The 24,276-nt window shown below is 40.3% G+C and overlaps 1 protein-coding gene across 1 annotated transcript; it reads right to left on the bottom strand.

The window, feature by feature from the left end:
• Window positions 1-253: 253 nt before the first annotated feature.
• Window positions 254-16,087, bottom strand: dspa (desmoplakin a). Its single transcript, XM_086171894.1, has 24 exons — window positions 15,672-16,087; window positions 14,546-14,630; window positions 14,172-14,290; window positions 13,719-13,857; window positions 11,952-12,077; window positions 11,752-11,811; window positions 11,483-11,650; window positions 11,246-11,350; window positions 11,062-11,157; window positions 10,847-10,972; window positions 10,398-10,550; window positions 10,124-10,278; window positions 9,530-9,656; window positions 9,248-9,434; window positions 8,917-9,134; window positions 8,650-8,831; window positions 8,240-8,378; window positions 7,609-7,802; window positions 7,330-7,492; window positions 6,948-7,031; window positions 6,762-6,869; window positions 6,390-6,488; window positions 4,456-6,270; window positions 254-4,052 (listed from the first exon to the last, which is right to left on the bottom strand). Exons 1-24 carry the CDS (start codon window positions 15,920-15,922, stop codon window positions 924-926), a joined length of 8,028 nt encoding a protein of 2,675 aa, XP_086028020.1. The 5' UTR covers window positions 15,923-16,087; the 3' UTR covers window positions 254-923.
• Between the last annotated feature and the right edge of the window lie 8,189 nt (window positions 16,088-24,276).

The following is a 24,276-nucleotide window of genomic DNA, read 5'->3' as shown; positions in this document are numbered from 1 at the left end:
CTGCCCATCCCCACACCCCCGACTCACCTCTACACAAAATAAGCCACGCTACAAATAACAGACACTCGATTGACAAAGTCATGTTATACATGACTATCGGAATTTCCACCGATTTCCATCAAATTTCAACCTCAAGTCAAATTGGATCTACCAAAAACATTTCGTGTTAAAAAGAATGAAAATCTTCAATTTATCGCCGTTTTACCCCATCATGGGAATTACGTGAACACATGAAATTCAGGATAAAAAGCTCTTCATTATAGTTTTCTTTATTTTCTTATACACAATTTCAGAAATGTAAAACATATTAATAAATTGATTTCCACCAAAGTTAAGATTGTTTTCACATCTTCAAACATTTAATATCCGAAAAAGTTTTATATTACGAGAATTAGCGCCATCTCTTGGTCACAGTGCATACGTGCGTTCCTCTGATTTGATGCAATTACATGCAAAAAGTTGAGATCCAACTGGTAAATTAATCAAATATTTCAAATTTCAGGAACACTTTTGAGTCGAAATCATGCATAAAGTACTATTAGAGGTAAATATTTCTTGTGAATCAAAGCTAAATATAAGTATGCTTAGATGTTGATTCTTTCCTAAAGGTAAAATACAGAATGTTTTGTATACAAACAGCTATGATACTAAAGATATGTTAAAATTACAACATATTTAAAATTAAAATGTTAAATTCAGAAAAATATGAAGAAAAAATCTGACACAAAAACAAAATAGGACCACTGACCCTTACTTTAACCCATTTGTATGTGATAGAATATTAATGAAACAAACTTGATTTTCACGACGAATATTTTCCAAAATCTGTTTGGCAGCAGAAAACTCCTTTGTTGAAAAAGGGAAATTGCAAAGAAGCTTGATTAATCTGAGTTAAAATTCATTCTGTTTCTGTGTGCTGTGCTTTAAGATTGAGTGCTGGAGCTGAAAGATGTGCTGCTGGAGGAGAAGCTATAGGTGTAGGTGGATGAATAATCCACACTGCCTCTTCGGGATCCACTTCTGGAGCCGGCACGCGAACCAGCCCTGGACCCAGAGCGAGAGCCTGGGTTAGAGACATTGTAAGGGCTGCTTATTCCCTTTGAGGACACTGAGGATGCCTGCAGCAATTTCATTCCATTGCTTTCTTCCACCATGCAGCTGTCCATGGCTTCCTTATATGAGATCTTCAGTTTGGTTTTTGGACAGGTTATGTTCTTCTGATGGTTCCGTATATCCTGAAGCTTCAGAGCCCCTTGACCATCAAGCCAGCCTCTGCGGATCGCTTCTTCAATGGTAACACGATGCCCTGTGCCAGGCTCTATCAAGCCCCCTGTAAGGTATTGAAACTCCAAAAACCTCTGTCCAGCTTCATAAGGCAGCCATGTCTCCTTCACTGCCTCAGCAGCAGACATTTTTCTTTTCGTCTTCACGTCCTCAAAACCGACATAGGCTTTTTGAGCAGGTTTCAGCTTAGCAGCCATGCTTTCTTCTATTATGGCTTGACTGACTGCATCTTGCAGCGACAGTCTCTCACCAGTGGCAGGGTTGATGATTCCTCCGCTGCATGCTTGGGCTTCCAATAACCTCTGTGCTGTAATAGTATCTACTATGCCTCTCCGGAGCCCTTCTGGAATAGTTATCTTCTCCAAGGTCTCAGTGTCAAATATGGCTGCCACCGGGCTTTGGTCATCAAACATCTCAGGAGGCGAGACAGTGATAGAAATGCTGTTGAAGCGTTTTCGAACAGTTGGAGAAGATGGTAACGCCTGGGCGGGGCTACTACAGGTGACCATGTCATCAATATTGCTGGCTGCAATTGTGAACTCACTGCTGCTGGTTCTTTCGACAATTTGGTCTGCGAACTGTGTCAAGGTTAGTACTCCAGCACGATACTGGTCCAGAGCCCTTTGGTCAATGACACCTTTCTCCATGCAGTCTTTAATGTCATACTGGGTACCTGTCTTCCTGTCAACTATCACCAAACGGGAAGAACCATCCGATCCCTTTATATTTATTTCTTCCCACTCACACTCCTGTTCTGACAAATCAAGGAAAGTGTCATAGTCAATCAATTCCTTATGAAAGGCTTCTCTCACTGACATCTCCAACCCAGTGTCCGGGTCAACAATCACAACACGTCTCTTGCGGAGGATATTACTACGGCTTTCTTGTGGCTTCTGGGCTTTTTTCTTATCTTTGAGTGGCAGGAGTATGAGTCCTGTCTTAGGATCAGTGATGCACCTAGCTTTCAGCTGAAGATATGTCAGATTCTCCTTTGTGTTTGGGTCAAAGAACCCCTTTGTGTCATCACCTTCATAACTTAGGATCTCATTCAGCTCCTCATCAAAATACCCCCGTCTGTAAGCAACAGCAACATTAATCCGATGACTGTGTTTGGGGTCAATGATTCCCCCACTGGCTATTTGGGCCTCTAGCAGACGGATTCCATGACCCTTTTCAATAAGCTCTTGCTCAATCGCCTGGAAGAGGGATATTTTCTGTCCAGTAGCTGGATCAATGTATCCAGTCACTGCTTTTTCTGCTGACAACAACTTATTTTTAAATTCTTTTCCAACAAGGGTTCTCTTTACCGCCTCCTCCACTGTCAAAAAGACATTGTTGACTGGATCAACAATAAAGCCAGATGATGCCTGGGCCTCAAGGAGTTCTAAAGTGGATCCCCTCATAAGCAAACCTTCTTTCATTGCCTGATAAAAGGGCACAATTCTGTCATTGGCCTCATCATAGATCCCTGATATGCAGGAGGAGCCATAAAGATAGGGCTTCAGCTTGTCTTCAATATCTCTGGTGGTAAGCTCACCATGTTTTAGCTTGTTTAAGTCCGCTTCATCAATTAGTTCCGAGTCCACTAGCTCCTTCAGAGAGACTGGTTCACGCAGACCCTGAAATGAAAAGTCCTTTTCTTGGCCACTGAGCAGAAGCAAACCTGAAACCGGATCCACTGTGCACTTTTTTCTCAGGTCACTATAGCTTATCTTCTCATTACTTGCTGGATCCAGGAAACAGGCTGGTCTTTTGTTCAAAGCACTGTACAGCTCTTCATCAATAAGATTCCGATCCAAAGCCAGATCTTTTGGTAGAAACACACCCAGAACAGGGTCCAATATACCTCCAACAGCCTCCTGGGCCTGCAGCAAGCGGAGAGCTGTCTCTTTTTCTACTCTGCCCTGTTTGTAAGCCTGACCAACAGATAACACTTTGCCAGTAAATTGATCTCTGAAACCTATGCTTGATGCTTCAGCTTTCAGCAAGGTGTCTCTGTCCTCTGTATCGACAATATTCCTGCAACATGCTGTGTCCACAGACATCTTCTCATTAAAAGTAGGGTCCACTATGTAGCCTGTTGCTGCTTGGGCTTCTAGGAGCATGATTGTGCTCTCTGGGCTAATGAGGTTCTTGTTTTTGGCAACAGTGAAAGGCATTTTCCCCTGAGAAGCTGTTGTGATGCCAGCAATAACGCCAGTACCCTTAAGACTGAGTTGGATGTCCAACGATACCTCACCAACTGTCTTCGTTCCTTTCAGCAACTTATCTAGGGTAGCCTTACTGATGATACCACAATCACAAAGTTGGTGGGCGGTGACCTTGTGACGCACCCCGTCAAACACAAGCTTGGAAGGATCAATTGTTGAAACCAGTGCATCTGTTTGAGTCTGTCTACTGTAAGTGTTGGGTGTCTGCTGCAGCTCCTTAAGCTCTCTCGTCAGCCTGTCAATCTCATTTTTCAGAGACAGTCGATCCCGCTCAGCCTTGTCCCTTTCTGATTCACACTGTCTGATCTGACCATCTCTTAGCTCATACTGGCACTTGATATTGTTCAAATCTTTCAGGATGGCTGCCTTGTCTTCTTGCAGGCGATTTTTGTTGCGTAGCTCAGTGTCTAATGAAAGCTTAATGCGGGTGAGCTCCTCTTCAAGGAGCTTTAGACGATGTTTGTCTTGTTCCAGTAGTTTGACCTTTGATTGTAAACTGTCCTTCACACGTAAAAGCTCACTGTATTGAGTTTTAGACTCATGCACCATCATAGATGTCTGTGGAGAAACCAGAAAACAAATTGTTTACGGAAAAACAAAACAAAGCAGCGATGCACAGATCAAGAAGCAAGATATTCAAACTGTAACAACTGCAATGCAAAACTGTAACATTTAGCTTTTCTTTGAGTTACATCAAGCCAGCATAGGAAAAATAGTATTCAGTTAGTGTAGGGTTATTAATTAATTCATTGGCAGATCATGCAAAAAAAAAGAAAGATCAGTTCTGACCTTACTTTTGTAAGAAAGGGAATTTGTGTCAGTTATCAGTTATCAGTTATCGTTTGAGTTTTGCATTGCTCTACGACAAGTCTCAAAGCAATTAAACATCATGCAGAAACAGTCAAAACAATCAATTAGTTGAATTATTTTGAAGATTATCCCTGAATGTGATCAAAAATACCTCAATAGACTGCTTTTGGAATTTGTCAATTTCCAATTTTAGCTTTTCTCTCTCCTTGGTCAGGTCACTGATAAGAGCCTGGAGCTCTGCTGTCCTCTTGGTGCTACTTTGAAGCTGGGCATGCACGGCTGTGATTTGAATGGCATTTTCTTCATCAACAGTGCCTTTGCTAATCTTCAGCTCATCTCTTTCATGTCTAACTGTCCGCAGTTCTTCATCCAACCTAAGTCTCTCCTTTGTCAGGCTTTGTGTGAGAGTCTTCAATTTTTCAATCTCAACAATGTAGTCATTGAGCTGAAGGCTCTTTTCCTCAATAGTTTTATACAGACTTTCATTACGTTTGTTAAGCTCATGAATCTGGGCCTGATCCTGTAGGAGCTTTTGCTTCAATGTCTTCAGTTCAGCTGTAACAGTTCCCAGTTCCTCCTTGGTGAAAGTATGCTCTCTCCTACTTCTGTCGAGAGCCTCTTGGAGGGCCCTGAGGTCCTGCTCATACTTTCTTCCAGTGCTAGAAGCCTCAGTTTGAATAGTTTTAAGTGTACTAATTGTAGTTGTGTGCTCTCTGCAGGTGTGTGTCATCCTCTCCAACTCAGACTCTATTCTCTTTCTACGTGTAAATTCCTCCTGGTTTGCTTTCTTCTGTGTCTCTAACTGTGCTTCCAGCCCGTCCAAGGTGAACTGAAGTTCCCTGATACGGTTCTGCAGCTTTGCAGAACTCTGTTCAACTTTGGCTTTTTCACTGTTTTGCTTCTGAAGCTCCATTCTGGTGACACGCACCTCTTGCTCAGATACTTTTAACTTGTTAATTGTCTCCAGGTAAGCAGCGTTCCTTGCTTTCAGTTCGGCCTCAGCTTTTTTCAAGAAACTGATTTCTGATTCCAGAGCTTTCCTTTTTTTCCCTTCCTCCTCCAGGTTAAATGTTAGCACGCTGACCTGCCTGCTCTTTTCCTGATTACTTTTGCTTGCCTCCTTTAGTTCAAGCTCATCTTCACCTCTTTGCTTGGTGAGCATTTTCAGTTGGCTTTCCAGTTCACTTCGTATCCTTGCCTCTTGGGCCACTGCTGCCCTCCTCTGGCTGACCTCCTGTTCTGCTCTGCTTTTCTGCTCTTCTGAAAGAGCAATTGACTGCCTCAGTCTCCTGATCTCCTCTTCTAGATCTCTCTTTTCAGCAGTTAGTCTCTCACATTGTAGTTTAAATTCCGCTGCGTCGTCTTCTTTTTGCTGAGAGGCTTTCAAGATTGTAGTTTTGGTAACATGGATCTCTGTCTCATATGTTTGCTTAAGCTTACTGATCTCCTGCGTGCACTGTGTTCTTACCTTTGATATATCAGTTTCAGCATTTCGGCGACGTACTTCTTCTTCCTCTAACAATATCTTCATCCTCTCTAATTCACGTTCTTTGTCCTTCACTGCTTTTTCAAAGTCAATCTTCATCCAATTAGCCTCCTCCAGTTCTTTCTGTCTACGGCGAATGGCTCCCTCATATTCCTCTTGTTGGCTAGTGTAGCGCTCCTCGGCCAGCCTTTTTTTCCTCTTTTCTTCTTCTAGCTGATATTTAATGCGGGTTAGCTGCTCCATGAGATCTTGATTTTGGTTTTGTGTACTGTCCAGGCTTTCCTTGGTTGCATTCACTTGGATCGCTGTGATTCTTTTCCGTTCTTCCATCGAAATGAGTTGGTCTTGTGATTCACTGAGCTCCAGTTTGAATTTTTTCAAAGACTCCTCAAGAGACTTGTTCTTTTGGTTATAATCCTGAAGGTCCTCCTTGAGACGACTTTTTTCTTCTTCCAACATTTCAATCTTTTTGTTTCTGATCTGTGAATGAAAAACACAAATAACAATAGTCTCTGTTGGGTAGTTTGCTAGAAAATTAAAATGTTAATTGAAACAAACTTGAAACATGATGAATGACATTATACCAGCCAAACACCTACCTTCATTTCTTCCATGTTCTTGAGCAATTCCCTGAGGAAATTGCTGTAGTCACTGGAGCGGGTGAGTAGTTCGATGTACTGAGACTGAAGATCAGTTGCCTGATGGATTCAAATTGGATCAAGTAAAATCTCGAGTGACCCTTAAAATGCCATTCTTTAAAATAGACATGCAATTAATCTTAAGAGATTTAGATAAGGTGGTAAGGCCCAGCTCTTAATAAAGGGATAGGAAAGTCAACTTTTTTGAAAATGTAAAAACATACAGTAATTATTAATGACATAACAGTTAAAGTATTTTTGATTTGGCTTTATATAATCTAATGATAAGTGATTGGGACTTTATATGATTGCATGGAGCACGAGTGGACATACCTCTTGCCTGACCATTGAAGCAGGAGATTGCAGCATTGTTCTCTTTATTGGAATGTTAAGCAAAGTTTCTAGGCCTGAACTATAGGAGGCCAATTGCAGCTCATAGTCCTATAAACAAAGACAAATGAGAATTTAGACCATTTGAACCATGGGTATTGCTAATATGTGGAAAAAATGAATACTAACCTTGATGGAAGCAGCACATGTTTCTGCAGTTTTCTGTACATCATCTACTTTCTCCTTCTTTACTTTAATTTCTACGTGAAGTGCCTAAGCAGGACGGTGAAATTGAAATAACAATCTGTCATTCATTATTGTCTAAATTCTAATTACATTCCGTTCATATATATTCTGCCACTCCAAAAAGTTGAGTGACAAAAAACCACCAGATTTTTTGAGATGTCTGTGATTTTTTTTCCATTCATAGGACTTAATAAATGTCATTCAAAATCCACAGACCTATACCAATTCTCAAAGCTATAATTTACAACATAAATAGATCACAAGTGGGTGAAATTTATTTATGAATGATAGCAATACACTGGTGTAAGCAACAGACATACTGTACCTTCTGTTGATTGAGCTGCTCTGTTAAGCTCTGGATGTCGCTGGGCTTAAATGTTTGAAGGCTGCTTTGGCGCTTCCTGGCATTGTCTATCCACTCCTCCAAGGAAATCCTGCTCAGTTGATACTGCTTCAGCTGTTTCTCCTGCTTCTCCAAGTCCCACACTCTAGGGAGGAAGCAAGTGAAAAAGGAATAAAGGGAAGAAGGGATATATTGATGGTTCAGAGAGGATGATGGAACATTTTTCAACAGATGTGGAAGCATTAAACTGCATTATGGTACCTGCTTTCAATTTGGGATTGGATGCGACGCCAGCGGTCAGACATCTGACCTACCAAGTCCGTGTATTTGGACAAGTCCACATCACACTTATGGAAAGAGTCAGAGATTTGACCATTCCAGTGCACTGCTTTCGCCAGGTCAGACTCCATAATTGTCAGCAGGTCCCTTTTTTGGTCAAGTTGGAACCTTATTTGCTGTTACAGAGATTAACAAAATATTATTTAACAATATATTCATGGATGGGTAGAATATATTCATTGGCTAAATCTCAAGACTAGTCACAAAGCCTGTTTAAATCTTATCATGCCTAGAAATAGCAGCCATTTAGTCCTGTGGCAACATCTCAGTTTTATGTCAGTGATTTTGTTTTTTTTAAAGACACAAATAAAGTGAAACAAATTTTACAGCTAATGTGTGTAAAATGATTTTCATACTATGAATTACAAATAATTATCAGCTGTCCGATCCGCATCTTAAAAAAATAAACACCCAGTAGACGGATTTTTAAATAAATATTATGTGCTAATTTCAATTTGCTTTTTTGCACTACTTTTGCTAATATCAAAAATAACTTAGTGTACTCTTTTATTAAACCAAGCAAATTAAATAAATATTAAACGTTTCTAACAACCTTTAGAGTGCTGAGATAATTTTCAAGCTCTTGCATGTCCAGAGTGGTGGTTTCTTTTTCTGTCAGTCGTGCCTCATGAACTTTAACAATGTCTTCAACCTGGAGAAGGTTCTGTAGTAGTGCCTTGAGTGCACATAGTCTGTAGAGGATAGGCAGTCATCGATAGGAATTTACTCATTTTTAGCAAAATTGCTTACAGTACCTTGAAATTGATTAAATTACTTCTTAATAGTTTAAACCTCATTTGGCACAGTAGCCTGTCATTAAAGTATTTATCTGTAAATCTTGATAACAGCATTTACTACTCTTTGAAGGTCTGCCATTGTATTTTGTACAGCTTTTACTTAAATACGGTTTATCAAATAAAGAGAAAATAAATATAAAATAAAAAGATATAGGATAGTAAAAACCTTTGAAGGTAGGCTGTGTAGAGACTCTGTAAACCACCAAGTTTTTGGTGGATGAATTCCAACTCAGAGTGGAGAAAACTGGCTTGTTCAGAGTCTGCGGGTATTCCTTCCAACTGCTTCACAATCTTTTCTCTGAGACGCAGGTACTCATCGTGAATCGAATCCAAATCTTGATGTACAGTCTGAAAATCGGATATGATAAATGTGATTTATGATTTATAACATCCCACCTTTATAATATTCAATTTAAAAATAATGAGTACATACTTCAATTTTTTGTATGTGTAGCGCACACTCATGTACACTATTTTCACCCATGGGAATGTGTAGATGGCTGGTGAGACCAGTCTCGGTCATCTCCAGTCGTCGTCTAATTTCTTGCAGACCAGTAAGTAGGGTAAGGCTGATAGAATGGGTGACCGTCTTTGGGATCTTTGGTGGAACTTTTTCCGGTTTGGCCATTTCTGGCTTTTGAGATTCAACCTCTTCAATGGTAAATAAAACATTGGAGAAATATTCATTTAATAGGAGAAAGCACAAGACTGCTCAGAACTGTTCAAACAATACCAGGAGAATGGAGAATACAGTTTACACTCACTTAAAGAAGGTAGCTGAATTATCAGTGTATCATAATGCTCCTGGGCTTTGTCAAAGTGGCCCTGGATGGTTTTCTTGTCATCTTCACCGAACATTTCAGAGCCTTGACTGGTGCGCAAAAACTCTTGGTAATGAGTCTCAAGTCTTTTGATGATACTGCGATACTCCTCAGGGCGCATCTTTGACAGCTGTTGGAAAAATAAAAACATATATTTTAAGCTAAAGAACCAAGATGGAAGAACACTCCTGCTGTTTGTCAAATGGCTCCAAGTCAACACCTTACCATAGTGAGAGTGAGGGAGTTGATGTAATTGATGTCTTTCAGGCAATACTGCCATGACATCAGACTCTTGATGTTAATGTAGAGCTGACTCCATATGCCCATGATAGCCTCAAAATACTGCTCATTCCTAGAAAACAGCAGTCAGTCAAGAAGTGCAACTTACTTAACGTCAGTCAGGGAAATAAGATGGGGATACTGTCCAATGAAATGCCCTTTTAAGGAATTACTGCAGAAGCCAGAAAAAAGTCAGTTAATCCCCAATACAGGACAAATTCACAAGCCTTACTGGCTTATCCCATGGTTATCCCCTTTACATGGTTAAAAAAAATAGAAAATGTATTTTGATGTTCATGCATTGGAAAATCAACATTTCTCATAATCAAGCAACACTCAGTGTTGTCAGATTTTCCTTTGTATTGTTCTTCTTCCTTACATTGAATTTCTAACTCAGATGCAACCCAGTCATTTTTTTATTAAGCCAAAACTGTCTTTCACAAAGGTGAACAGTTCTCAAAAACTACTTAATAGGCATCTGTATATCAGAAAATATTAGATACCCAAAACACACATTAGCCACTTAAAAAGATATCTTACTTGTTGGCAAGACCAATGCTGAGAGAGTTGGGGGGGGGGATCAGCAGACACACAGATGGAATCAGCATGTCTAGACCTCCAGGTCCTGTCACAAGCCATTTGCTGCGCTGCGAGTTATCCTTGAGAATGCCCTCATTCCCTTTCAAAATCCCTTTCTGGGGTGCAAAAAAAAACACTGAGAGGCAAAGCTGAACGCCAATTCTGCAATTTAATTTCTTAGTCTGTACCTTTTGTGTGCTTGCATGTGTTCGTATAAACAGGTAGTATATCTTACCTGGTCTTGTTTGAAGTCACATAATGCTTGGACGATGACTGTCCCGGTCGTTTTCTCCTCAGGATTGCGAGGTTTAAGCCTTACAATAGTCTTTGACTTGTTGACCAGACTTTGAACCTGTCTCTTATTTTCCATTACTCGCTCCTTTGCTTTCTGTGAACATGCACAAATGAGCCATTTCAGCTACTGTTTTCTTCAGACGGAACCAGGCAGCTTCCTGCTGCTTTCTACAAAGTTTAGTCTGGGGTGTTCTGAGGTACACTACTCTTTAAATATTGTTGTTTCCAATGTTTAAATTGAGTGGATGTTACATTCATGGATATATATACACAGATTGATTCAGATTTTAGCCAAACTAGTTCAGCAGGTATGATCAACATGGCTAATTCCGGACTGTGATTCTGTGTTGCAGCAGTCAACCATACATGTAATCGGCCAAATCTTGATACCTCTAGATTTTTCAGGAGTTCGTTTAGGTTATCCAGTGGTGTGTTCTTGTCACAGGTGAACCTGCTGCGAATAGAGTCATGCTCCTTCTGAAGCTTCTCATATGTCTCATTGGCCTCCTTAAAAAACTACAAATTACAGCAAAACATTTCAATCAGTTATAGCAGGAAAACATACACGCTTCAAATACCAGAGGACAAATGACAGGAAGTCTTACTTGGCTGTAGGCAGCATTCTCCTTCAAATGGTAATGAATGCATTTGGTAATTTGGAGAAGCCAGCTCCACTGGGTCTGTAAGGTGTCCATGTAGGCCTGTGGGGATGTATGCAGTGATCAGTAGACTGACAAAGAATGAAGAGAAATAAAACTAGAAGAACAAGTTGAAGAATAGAAACCGTACCTCAATCTTATCTGATGCAGGGTGGTTGTTACATAAAAGTCCATCTGTTTTCACTTTAAGCTTGTTAAGTTCTTTCTCTTTCTCCTCCAGTTCCCTCATCAACATCTATCCAAGAAACAGAAGGTTAGAACTCTAATTTCTGCCCTGTGCAGTCTGGCACCAAACATATGCACTCAAATAGAAACCTCACTTCATTCTGTTGTCACACCAATATACTAATTCAGAACTGATTCTTACTGAGTAGCTCTCTTGCTTCTTGGGGATGTAATGGTCAATGTTTTTGTCCCCCCAGTCAAACACAAGCTCCTCCTCCTCTCTCTCATTCACCCACATGATTGCTTGGGAAATTTCATCAATGATGCTCTGCAGCTCACGCAGCTGACTGAAGCGATTGTGGGACATTTTCTGAGACAAATGAACAAGTAAGCAATGAAGGTGATGCTTTAACATTGTGAGTTTTTGTACAGGTGATAAGAATTTGTACTGAATTTGAATTTTTTATTTACCTGTAGACTGTCCCATTCTTGCTCTAGAACATACAGGTTGGCTTTGTCTCCCCTCATGTTCTAAAACAAAAAAAAAGGTGATTCTCAGTGCCCAGTTAAGAAATGCAAAAATGAGCACTGGAAAAGCATATACTTCCATAGGAGTCCAATATTTTTTCTAAAAACAGTCATGGTAGTGGAGGTAGACAAAAGACACTTACTAAATCATCTCTGGCCCGGTCTACTTCTTGACTCCTTTGAATTAAACTGTGGAATTTGTTGTGGCTTAGGATTTGTTTTTCAATAGAGACTGAATCTTCTCCCCATGGAGCTGTCTCAATCATACGCTGAAAGTACATAATCATTGCATTTTAACATTTTAAAATGAAATTGTCTTTAAAAAAAATTGCAAACGTGATTAATCAAACTGAGTTTGGAGAAACTGTATACACTTTATATGTTTAGGGTCAAGACTATTCACACATTTATTATCAAAAACGATCAATTCCAATTCGTGGATTGCAACCGGAAATCTGCCATGTTATTTCTTAATTTTGGTTGCCTTTTTTTGTTAAGGTCGGATAGTGAGGCTTTTCATGGATATTTCTAACAGTTTCAGCGTCAAACAACATCACCAACCTATTAAGATAGGGGTAGAGCCAAGTCCATGAGTCACTATCATTAGAGATGTCTTTCCCCTCTTTTCAACTAGGTGTCAGCACTATGCCACTGATATCACTTACTGGGAGGGGAAAATATTTCAAGTATCCCTCTGTCTTGCCAGTGGTCAGATAAGGGCGCTGCTCAAAAAAATACCCGCCTCCTACCATTTTGCTCTAACTCCATCCCTCTCTCTCCTGCCTCTCTACTAAGAGTTTTGGTTTGCCACAGCCCTCACAAAAGTCTTCCCAAGCATGGCTATTAAGGAACTTTTTAGAAATAAAGGCAATTCAGGGATGAAAATTTCACCATTATTAAACAGGACATTGATGCAACAGCTTAAATTATGAAATCTATGAACAAGGACCAATGTTATGAACAATTAGGTAATACAATACTACTTAAGGAGTAGGCATTTTTATTAAGTAAATGGCTCAAGACTATGGCAGAATGTAAATGATCTGAAATCTTATTGAATTGTATGTTATTGGATACTGATTAAAAAAAATATTGTGGGCAATGGTGATGATAGAATGACAGCGGTTATGTGGGAGGTCTAAGAAGATGGAGGGTTGAAGGGCGCTTTCCCATGGACATGTTAGTTGGCTAAACTCATCCAGTTACATCTGACTAGGTGGACAGTGTCAGATTTCACACCCCCTTACTTCTACTTTTCTGGTGTCTTCACAACCCAGTTACAACCACTCCCTCCGTCCTCCACGCAGTATTTCTTTTTGCCTTCTGTCTTTAACTGTTTTGTTCTGCTTCGGTCTTTTTACACGGCTCTTTTCCTCTTTTAAGTTATGGCCGTTTTGGCACGGCACCCACATGCTTTCAGTTGAATGGTGTCAGGATAAGTGATAGTGTTAGTGCATTCCCTCCTCCCACTTCACATAAAAACAACACAAACTACAGCATGGACACACAATCAGATGCTACTATTCACACAGGTCACAAAAACGCAGAGTAACACAAAATTTTACATTTCAAATAGAGGGTAGTGAATAGTCTTGTTTTTGTCCTACATTTATAACTTTGATTGGTCTTGTTATTGACAGTACATTACAAACTATATTCTTGTCAGAGTCTTCTTGTTGTGGCAACTGGACTTGGATTTCTTCACTTGAAGGTGTATCACCCCTCATTCAGTTCAGAACTTCTTCAGAACTGAAAATGCCTCTTGCATGAGGGGTGAAATGTCTTCAAGTGAAGAAATTCAAGTCAAGTTGTTACCAAGAAGATTTTGACAAAAATTCCCCATGACCTGGATGACTGAGAACCTTCACAGTCATACAAACTACATTCTTTGACTTTTTTTCTTTTCTCACCTTTTGCTGGGCAATCCAGCTAATGGCATCATTGATAATCCTCCCTCCTTCACTTGAACTTGTACTGCCTTTGGCCGGCCTTGCTCCCATACCCAATTGTTGGTGAATACTAATCTGCATCTGCTGGAGCCGGTCAACACTGTAGAATTTATGGAAAATTAGAAATTCAGAGAATAATCAACAATACAAAAGCCTGAGCTGCACAATTCCAATATCAAAGAATTTACTGCTAACACTCAGGCCTTTTTAGCTGGTTACATATGGCCCTATTGGTAGTTTGCTTTCATAACATGGTAAAATTTAGATAGTATTCTTCTACTTTAAATAGTTTGTATGGTAAGGTGCAAAAATGATTCCATATGATCATGAATTACCTCATTAGAATTTAAACAAAGATTTATCAATTTGCTGTCAAACCAGTACCATACAAGGGCACACACTGCCTTGTCTTACCTCTTAAAGATGTCATTTGGTATACGCATTTGCATCAGTTCTCTTCCACACATTTTGAGCTGCTCAATTGAGTCATTCGCCATGAACATCAGCTTCTCTGCTTCCATAACCGAGCCCCCCTGCAGTTCCAGTATATCACATTTCAGTAATATGTTGATGACATTTCTGTCCTTTGGTGTAAATCAAAGATATAATAACCCTCATCCGGCTTCTAATTATTGTCATATAAACAAATCATTTTATCAGATTTCCTGAAAAGCCAAGCAAAATGACCAGTAGCTTGAAGCTCCTTAACAGTCCACCAATCATTCAACGACAAATGTTTATCTATAGCTGGTTTTAAACTATACACATAAACTGTGGGAATTACTCACACTCTGAAGAATCATCTTTGCTCTCTGTAGAAAATCTTGACTCTGGCCTGCCAGGAGCATGGCATTTTGCTGAATGGCATGCACACTGCACAGGAGAAATCAACAGTTAATGTCCATGTCCTCGCATGCGAGCACACACACTTACACACACACTTACACACACAATTGAATGGATGGATGGATGGACAGATGAACGGATAGACACACAGGAAGATGTATGGGTGCTATCTCCTTTTAATCCATCCTTTTCTTAAAACATATTTCTACACTAATATCCTACACTACTATGGATTAGTGTTCTGCACAAGCAGGCGTGCATAGGTTGGATAATCATTTAAACCCCTTCATTCACTGTGTACAAAGACAGCTTGAGTCATGTCCACATTGATTTAGAGGACAATGGATGAAATGGATGACATGAAGGACAATTCCAGGGGGCTTTTTCATTTTTCAACAGTTAAGTCAATGGATGAACCACTAGCTACAAAGATTGTTACGGTCTCAATTGTATCCTTGTAAATGTTTGCGTTGATTACAACGTTTCAATGTGTAGCTCAGCACAGCGGAAAGAAATATTTACATAAGGTTATTCACAATTTTGGGAGAATGCGCGGGACTTTCTAGCGTCATACAACTTTTAAAACAGTCTCAGCTGCTCAAACACCAGCCGGGTTAAAGACCATGGAAAACATACACGGACCCAAGAGAGATAACCTAAAAGAGCCTTAAGCAAAATGTAGTGGGTCAAACTGAGACGTCATTCCCTACAACAATGGACGGCAGCCACGGCCACGGGTGTGTTACACTTCCTCTACAATATACGGAATATCAGGGAACAAGACCAAATGTGTCAAATTTTAATTGACATGTTGCAATAACAGCGGCTAAAAGAAACGAGTGAGAAGTTTGACAGACGTCGTGGGGAAAACTGACCAAATTGAAAAAAAAAAAAAAATATATATATATATATATATATATAAAAATAAGACGGTCAATTTGTACGTTCGGGTTAGAACTAAAACAAAATACACCCCCTTACCTGTAAATCAAATGTTCCCCTTTTCACACCTTTTTAAAGCCACATTTCATTTGTACCGAGCAACAGGTGCCGCCGGGGTCGTCCTACCTGACTCCTCCGCCACCTCCGCCCGGGATCATTTGGACCCTCTGTACCCCGTCGCCGCCGCCGTGCATGGAGGTCCGGGAGAAGGTGTATGAAGTGGTGTATCCCCCTTCCCCACCTTGGTATTCCCCTTGGAAATCATTCCCTCCGAGGAAAGCGTCGCTTCGTAGACCTGAAGTTGTTAAATCGGGTCGCGAACTACTTCGCTGCCCCACGGAGACAAGCCTCGAAGTGGAACCGCCGAAGGTACTCATGTTCTTTTCTCTTGAGTTGTCTTAAAGTTTTTAAAGTTACGTTGTTGTTGTTGAATTTTTTTTTTGTTTGTTTTTGTATTTTCTGTTCTTCTTCCTTCTGAATCCGCACACGGGCCAGACCGTGGGCTCCTGTCCCCCCTCCCCGTCTCCAGCTGCGCAGATAATGGTGTGAAAGTGCGGAAGATGGCCGCTTTGGGCTTGAAACCACACCTTTCTGTGTTTACGAAACAGCCCTGCACCTTCTCAACTATGTCATTTCTGCAACTAATACAACCAGTTTATGCTGGACCCTACAAAGAGCGCGTCTAGTTTGACGTTATCAATATTATCTTCTAGTAAGGAATACATCCCACATGAAAATTTATTTGAAGCCCTCACAAATTTATTGGCTCCGCCAAGATCAATGACTTGAATTTCTTAAAATCAATCTGTTTTCATAAGAGTGGTAATCTATTTTCATTTTTTTTTTCTTTTCTTTTTTTTCTCTTTTTTTTATGTCTTTTAGTTGACGTAGTTCTCCAGAAATTCCTCAGAGAAGCATGTCTAATATTTGATCCCTCCCATTTCCAGCGAAGGGAATGTTAATTGCAGGGCTGTAGTATAATTACCATTATTCTTTGTATTACTTTACTGATAACTTATCAGGTCAGTTTGAAGTGAAGGTGAAAACTCGATATAATCTTGTTGATGACCCCATGTCCTTTAATTGACTTTTATGGGCCAGTGGCCCAATGGGTAGCTGAGTAACTGTATGCATTATAACACAGTGTTACTGAGTATCATTATTGCAGAGTCAACATTTATAAACTGAGAATCCAGCTGTTATCTAAAAACCAAACAACAGCCCATTACTTCCATTGAAAAAGAAGCAGTTCACATTCCCGAAAGGCAAGATTACACAACGAACATGACAATCTGGGTTCAACATTCCTCAGGTCAAACTGAAAGTTTAGTCTTCAGCACAGGGTGGAAAGAGTTTAAAAAACTTTTAATTGAAGACAATGATGTTTTATTCTTGACTGAAACCCTGCTTTCACCATGTCCCTCTGTATCTCAGCAATGGCATGCAGATAGGCGTGCCTGAGCTTTAACAGTGAAAATGACTGAGGCATTTCAAAAAGACCTCTTCTATCACTAAGAGACAGCCAGAAACTGTGAAGGAACAATCTCAGACAAACATGAACAACGTGTATCAGTACATGGTGGGTAAATGTTAAATTATTTGTTATTTTAAAGAATGGATCAATTGCTGGTGCAATGGAAATGCCTTGATAAGTCCTATATCTAAATAAAATGTAATGTCCGTTCTTGTCAGACACAAGCAAATCATAGTTTGTGTTTGGTCTATGAATTGTTCTCTCTTGTATTATTGCTCTTGACAACTGTCTTTAGTTCACTATCTGTCACGAATGTGTGAAAAAGAGGTCCAGAATTTTCAAGTATTTCATTCAATATGTTCTTTTGCATCTAAATGATGACCGTCTTATAAGTTATAAGCAAAATTTAATGAAATGCCAGTCACTGAACACACCCATTCCAAAACACACCCAACATTTTTTCACACTTTCGCCCAACATTCTTTTTTCCAAGTTATCCAAACAAAGCATACTACATGACCATACAAGTTTTCTTACTACAGACTAGCCCAACATCAGTAGAATATATTGAATGTGGTTTCATTCTGATATAGGTTTCATTCTCTATATCAACAATGTGACTTTTTTCACAATAACTTGTGTTTTTTTTCAGTTTGCTAGTATTTACATGTTTGTCTTTGTTGCATTGTATTGTTGGAATTTTCCAAGAAAGGAAGCTGTTCTTTGACCTTTTAGTGCAATAGCTGGATACTGTTTCCTGTTTGTTTTCTTACTAGATCTCAGTTGTCGGTGAATCAGGATTGTACTTCTTTTTTTTCCCTGTTAACAACATTAATTCAAACACATGGGGAGAGAGTCTAACAGCCTAGATTAGATTAAATATTCAAAAATGTTTGTTCTCCAACGAAACACTGTAGTCACGGCTGCAATCATATGTCGTGGAGTTTATTGCATCCATGAACTAGAAAACCATTCAAACCTTACCCCACAACAATCTGGCATCTAAATATTATAATTACTAGTAAACCTTGAAATGGTCAACACCAATACCTGACTTCAGATGGCAGTATAATATTGTTAATCACAGAAAAAACTGGGAAGATTTTTATTCTCACAGATTGTCAGACAGACTTTGACTAGTTACTCACTGTGAGTTTGAAACCAGCCAACAATTGTGCACGCTGATGTAATTTCCAGACATTGACAATGACAGACAATTTTCACACCTGGTAAATTAAGTTGCACTCACCCACAACATTGTCTCACTTACGGTCATTGTTTTGCTCATTCAAATTTTCTCAGTCATTTGCCAACATGGAAATGGGTCTTCAGACTTTCCATTGCTTCAGGTGCAACAAGAAGCACATTTTAACTAAATATGGATTCGGTGTTATACAAACAGGACAGAAAACATTTCTTATTTGGTATGGCAGCAGAACATGTTAAGTATTTTTGATGCCAATAAATATATATAAAAAAAAAATAGACGGCATCGGGTCTATGTGCTCACAGACTTGGATTAAAGTGGGTAGTTTTGCACACACAGTAATGCAATTTGCATTCATGGTCAGAAATAAGCCTCCGTTTTGAGTGTGAATTTATTTCTAACTATGCTTTCCAAGTTTACATTAATTTCTTAATAGTTAATGAGGTCTAGACTTTGAATCTGTAAGTGCCACTGAGTGTATATGACGAGTTCAGACAGTTGCACGACAATATGTGTGTTTTTCACAGCCTTTTGAATGACATCACTTACTGTGCAGTGAAAGCTCTGACACACCCTTCTTTTTTATTTCCCTCTTGTTTGTAACTGTCTGGAATATACCTTATACGCAGACAGAGAGAGAACAACACACTCACTCAGACTGACTCATAGCATTGCATAAAAGGGCAGCTCTTGACACACCTGTCTTTCATTGTAAAGGCAGATAACAAACCAGCTTTGAATGATAGCAAGCAGCACAGTAAGATTGTATAGCACTACAGCAGTAAACTGGTTTCTGCTGATGTGAAGCCCTGTAATAAAATCAGTAAAAAAAAAAACCCACAGCATTGTTGGTTTGAATTAGTAGTGGTAGTAGTGGCTTTAGAGACAAAGACATTTAAAGTCCTGTCAGCAGCATCAGTAAACCAAAATAATGCTCAAAATTAATCGTAAAAAAACAAAACAAAAGACTGATTCAGGAAATATCAAGCAAGCTGATACAGTACATAAAAATACTTGTTAAAAGAACACACTTTACATTTTCCATTGCTTTTGTGTGGGGAGAGTTCTCAAGTTGCTCTGCTCCAAAATATACACTACTTTGTCAAGATCACCTTTATACAAATGCAAAATAGCGAAAATGACAAAACTTTTGCAACTTGTGCAAGTAGATACTAACTATCTCATTGATAGTCCGATGACAAAGAAAGCAGCTCCTCCAGTCTTACTGCAGGGGTCAGCAGTGTGTAACAAATTATAATTTATTTAATACAGCGATCAGTGAGCCCTTAGTCATCAGTTTTCCTTTGTTAAAAAAAAACTCCCTTCTTTCAATGGATGACGGCCGTGATCTAGCTGAAAACTGTAAAATGACAAAATAAAGTATGACAGGGACTATAACTGACTGGAGGCTACGATTTGTCAGGTCTTTGAGAGACTCTCTAATACCCAGTTTCTGGGCATTTCCAATGCCATTTGGTGCTAACATTGCATTAGAAGCTGGTGAAACACAGCTTGACTGGTTGACAGCAAACTGTTCTCTTTTACATTAAGACCAACCAGCTATTAGATTCACTAAATCTATTTTTGATGGTAAGAAGAGGTTGAAGAACGAGCAGAACTTTCAACCCCATCAGTAAAAAGCTACAGTCTTCTCTTTATTATAGCAAAAGCTGGATGTATCAACTCAGTATTGCCAGAAGGATGATTTTTAAATACATTGTCAGAAAACTGGAAATACAGAACTATTTTTTTCTGAAATATATTGCATTTTGATTGCTGTACTTATGTTCTTTACCTCTGATGGATGGACACTGAATTCAACTAACTTTAAATAAAATAAAAACCTCTGGAGGTATGGGGTCTACTTGCCAGTAAAGTTGAACAATATCATGGCTCCCCTGCTATAAAAAGGTGAAAGGAAATGTCACATCGGGGAACCACAGAATAACTGATATCATTGTAAATGGGCATTCTATAAGACACTTGGTACAGGGGCCACAATTAATGACTATTACGTTCATGTATAGAATATGTGTTCAGCAATTGAAAGAAACTGGTGCTATATACTGTTGAATTGCTGTACATCCAGCTACTGATTGATTATTGCGCTTTAAAGAAACCCACTAAGATTAAGTTGCATTTTTCATCAAATTTGTTCTTTCCTCAGACTCCTTCACTTTTCAAACAATTGCAATTGATCTTGACAGTTATATTTCATTCACAAAATCAGTCAATGTTTGAATAGAAGTTGTAGTTAATAGTTTCTATCTGACGGAGATATTTTTCTGTTGTTTGATAGGTCTTGATAGTCTACCCCTTATTTCCAGGGGTCATGGAAAATTGCATTTCAAGCATTGTTGAGATTTTCAGGCCATTGTCAACAATCACACTACCTCCACCTTCTACACTGGAACTTCACTAAGTCTGCCTGGATTAATTTTACCAACTTCATACGCTTTATTCATTACGCTGTCTATTTTCATCCCACGGTGTATTTACAGTGTACCAGTCATGTCTACATACTATTTGATGCCACAATAATATATTTTGCCATAATTTATTTTTGTATCCCACGGTGTATACACCGTGGGATACAAACAACAGCAACAGCAGGACAGCGAGGCATATAAGCACAAGAGAAGCTAAACATAAACGTAAAAAATGAATAAAATAAATAAACACTGAAGTATAGAAGTATAGAAGTATAACATATAATCTTAAAAAAGTCTCATATTGACCAATATACAGGAATAAATAATGAGCAAAGTGGCAATGGGAAGTTGCACAGTAACTGATTAGAGTGAGTTATTGTATCGGGTTATAGCATGAGGTAGGAAAGATTTCCTATATCTTTCCGTTTGACAGTCTGCTGGAGAAGCTGCTCTGTTGTCTATCCAGTGTGAGGTAGAGGGGATGGTCAGGGCTGTCCATAATGGACTACAGTTTCTAAAGTGTCCTCCTTTCCACCACGGTCTCAAAGTTCTTCATCCTGCGACCAATCACAGAGCCAGCTGTCCTAGTGACCCTGCCTAGTTTGTGGGAGTCTCTGGCTCTGATGCTGTTCCCCTAATAAAAGAACTCCAACATCCTGTTGCATACATTGATTGATCTGAGTTTCCTGAGGAAGTACAGTCATATATCTATATAAATCTATCCATCCATCCATCTTCCACCGCTTATCTGGAGTCAGGTCGCAGGGGGCAGCTGGAGCAGTGAGGCCCGGACCTCCCTCTCCCTGGCCACATGGTCCAGTTGCTTTGGGGGGACCCCAAGGCATTCCCGGGCATCCCTAGAGACATAGTCTCTCCAGTGTGTCCTGGGTCTTCCCCCTTGGCCTCCCCCCAGATGGACATGCCCAGAATACCTCCCCTGGGAGGCATCCTGACCAAATGCCCGAGCCACCCCATCTGACTCCTCTCTATGTGGAGGAGCAACTGGTCTACTTCGAGCTCCACCCTGATGACCAAACTTTTCACCCTATCGCTAACGAAGAGTCCAGCCACCCCGCAGAGAAAACTCATTTCAGATGCTTGTATGCGCGATCTCGTTCTCTCGGTCACTACCCACAGCTCGGGACCATAGGAGAGGGTAGGAACGTAGATCGACCAGTAAATTGAGAGCTTTGCTTTCTGGCTCAGCTGCCTCTTCATCATGACATGCAGACGCCACATTGATCCACCTGTCGATCTCCTGCTCCATCCTTCCCTCACTCTTGAACAAAACCCTGAGACACTTGAACTCCTCCACTCGGGGCAGGACCCCTTCCCCGACCCAGAGTGGGCAATCCAGCCGTTTCCGGTTGAGCACCATGGTCTTGTATTTGGAGGTGCTGATCCTCATCCCGGCCGCTTCACATATGGCTGCGAACCGCTCGAATGAGAGCTGGAGATCATGGCCTGTTCATCAGGCCATGATCTCCAATAGAACCACATCATCTGTAAAAAGCAGAGACTCGATCCTGTGGCCATCAAACCAGATCCCACCAGAAGGGTGGGTAAACTGAACTGGTGTTGGGTGCATAGCCACAAACAATGGTCAGAACCCGTTCCACCACCTGAAGGTGGAGGGAGGCTACCCTCTCATCCACACGGTTGAACCCCGACATACAGGTGCCAAGTCAAGGGCCAATCAATATACCCACACCTGCCTGGCACCTCTTACCGGGATAACTCCAGAGTAAAGAAAGTGTCCAGCCCCTCTCAAGACGCCAGGTTCCAGACCCCACACTGTACACTGAGGTGAGTCTGACCATATCTAGTTGGATTCTCTCAGCTTCAAGCACCAGCTTGGGCTCCTTCCCTGCCACAGAGGTGACATTCATGTGCCAAGGGCCAGTTTCTGCAGCCAAGGTTCGGACCACTAAAGTCCTCCACTTCGGCCTGGCTCACACTGCACCCGACCCCCTTGTCCCTTCCTGCGGGTGGTAAGCCCCGTGGAACAGGGACCATGTCAATCCTTCAGGTCGTGGCCAGCTGAGCCAATGGGTGCAGGGCTGGCCACCAAACATTTGCCATCAAGCCCCGCCCCCGGGCCTGGCTCAATGTGAGATCCCGGTGACCTGGATCCGGGCAGGGGAAAGCCGGGTTCTATGATGTTGTTTTTTATTGGGGGGTCTTCTGAGACGCTTTTTGCTTGGTCCCTCACCAGGGACCTGTTTGCCTTGGGTGACCCTTCCAGGGACAAAAAGGCCCCGACAGCATAGCTCCCTGGATTTTTGGGACGTGCAAACCCCTCCACCATAGTAAGGTGGCATGTATATATGTATTTTTAAATCTTTGTTTCTTCTTTCCATGCATGCATATAGCCGTGAATTTCTATAAACGTATTTTGTTATATTTACATAATGACAATAAAAGTCTTGAATCTTGAGTCCCTGTCTCTTATTTGTTGTTATATCTGAAAAAGATACTGAAAGCTATGAACACTGTAGTCTTAAATTGTTGTAAAACATATATATTTCCATTTTTCAACAATTTTTTTATTTGTGTGTTTTGTGTGTATTGTGCGTGTGCATGTTCTCTGTATCGCTGCATGGGTTCTATTAGTCCAGTTTTCTCTCATAATCCATAATAGGCTAACTGAGCTCCACATGTGCTGTGAAATAGGTAGCTGTGATGTCATAAAAGGGAAAGGATCTCCGATATCACAGCTTTTATGCAAACATTATTATTTAACGGCACAAAGAATTTGCTGTGATGTACCCATCTTGTCCTTCTTCACAGTTTCTGTTAACTGTTGTAATTATGTTGTTCAAAAATATGCCCTCAAGTCCTATAAGAGAATGAAGAATCTGTTTTTTATATTTGTAAAACAGGGAGTTTGATGTTCTTTTTTAATTGGATTTAGACGTTTCAGCAGAATGCATAGAATATTGAAAATTTTGAGGCGAGGGAGAGGAAGTAAGCAGTGAGTACATCTTATCCATTTATTGAAAGCAGCCACTGGATGACACATGATGGCTATACATCTTGAGGAACATCAACCAGAGAGAAACCACTTACCTTCTCAACCCACATCATCTAAACTATTGAGACGTTTCGATTATTATGTGTTGCCTTTTCTTGGAGGATTTGGAAGGTATCAGAAACATCTGATTCTGTTGACAATGATCCCGGCATTAATTATTGGATTCAGCCAGTATTCTGAGCAATTCCTACTGGCCCAGCCAACCATCACATGTGTCCAGCCTTTAGCAAAGCTAATTAATGGAACATTGAAACATACCTCTTTGTCACTCAGTTCACAAAACACAAGTGAACTGCAAGTGCTTGTTCGTAGAAGTTACAGGCAGAACAAAACAATCAGCTCACAGTGCAAATGCAAGGAATGGACATTTGAGCTGCATGTGGGACTTGAACACAATGTTGTTACTAAGGTAAGCTGTATAAATGCAACGTGAAGTTATCACATCATGCGGAATTCGGGGAATTGTGGTGAGTTTGCCACACTTGCATACTGTTTTTTGTCAATGAATCTAGTTAGGAGATCAATATTATTGTCAATATAGCCCTGAGTGTAAAACTGCTGAAAATGGACAAAACCCATTCCTT

The sequence above is a fragment of the Fistularia commersonii genome, chromosome 25 (genome assembly GCF_037954325.1).
Source record: "Fistularia commersonii isolate RoL2024-O1a breed Wild chromosome 25, RoL_Fcom_v1.0, whole genome shotgun sequence".
In the NCBI taxonomy this organism is placed as follows: domain Eukaryota; kingdom Metazoa; phylum Chordata; class Actinopteri; order Syngnathiformes; family Fistulariidae; genus Fistularia; species Fistularia commersonii.
Note: the sequence above shows the minus strand (reverse complement) of the source record. Positions and strands in the feature narration are given on the sequence as shown.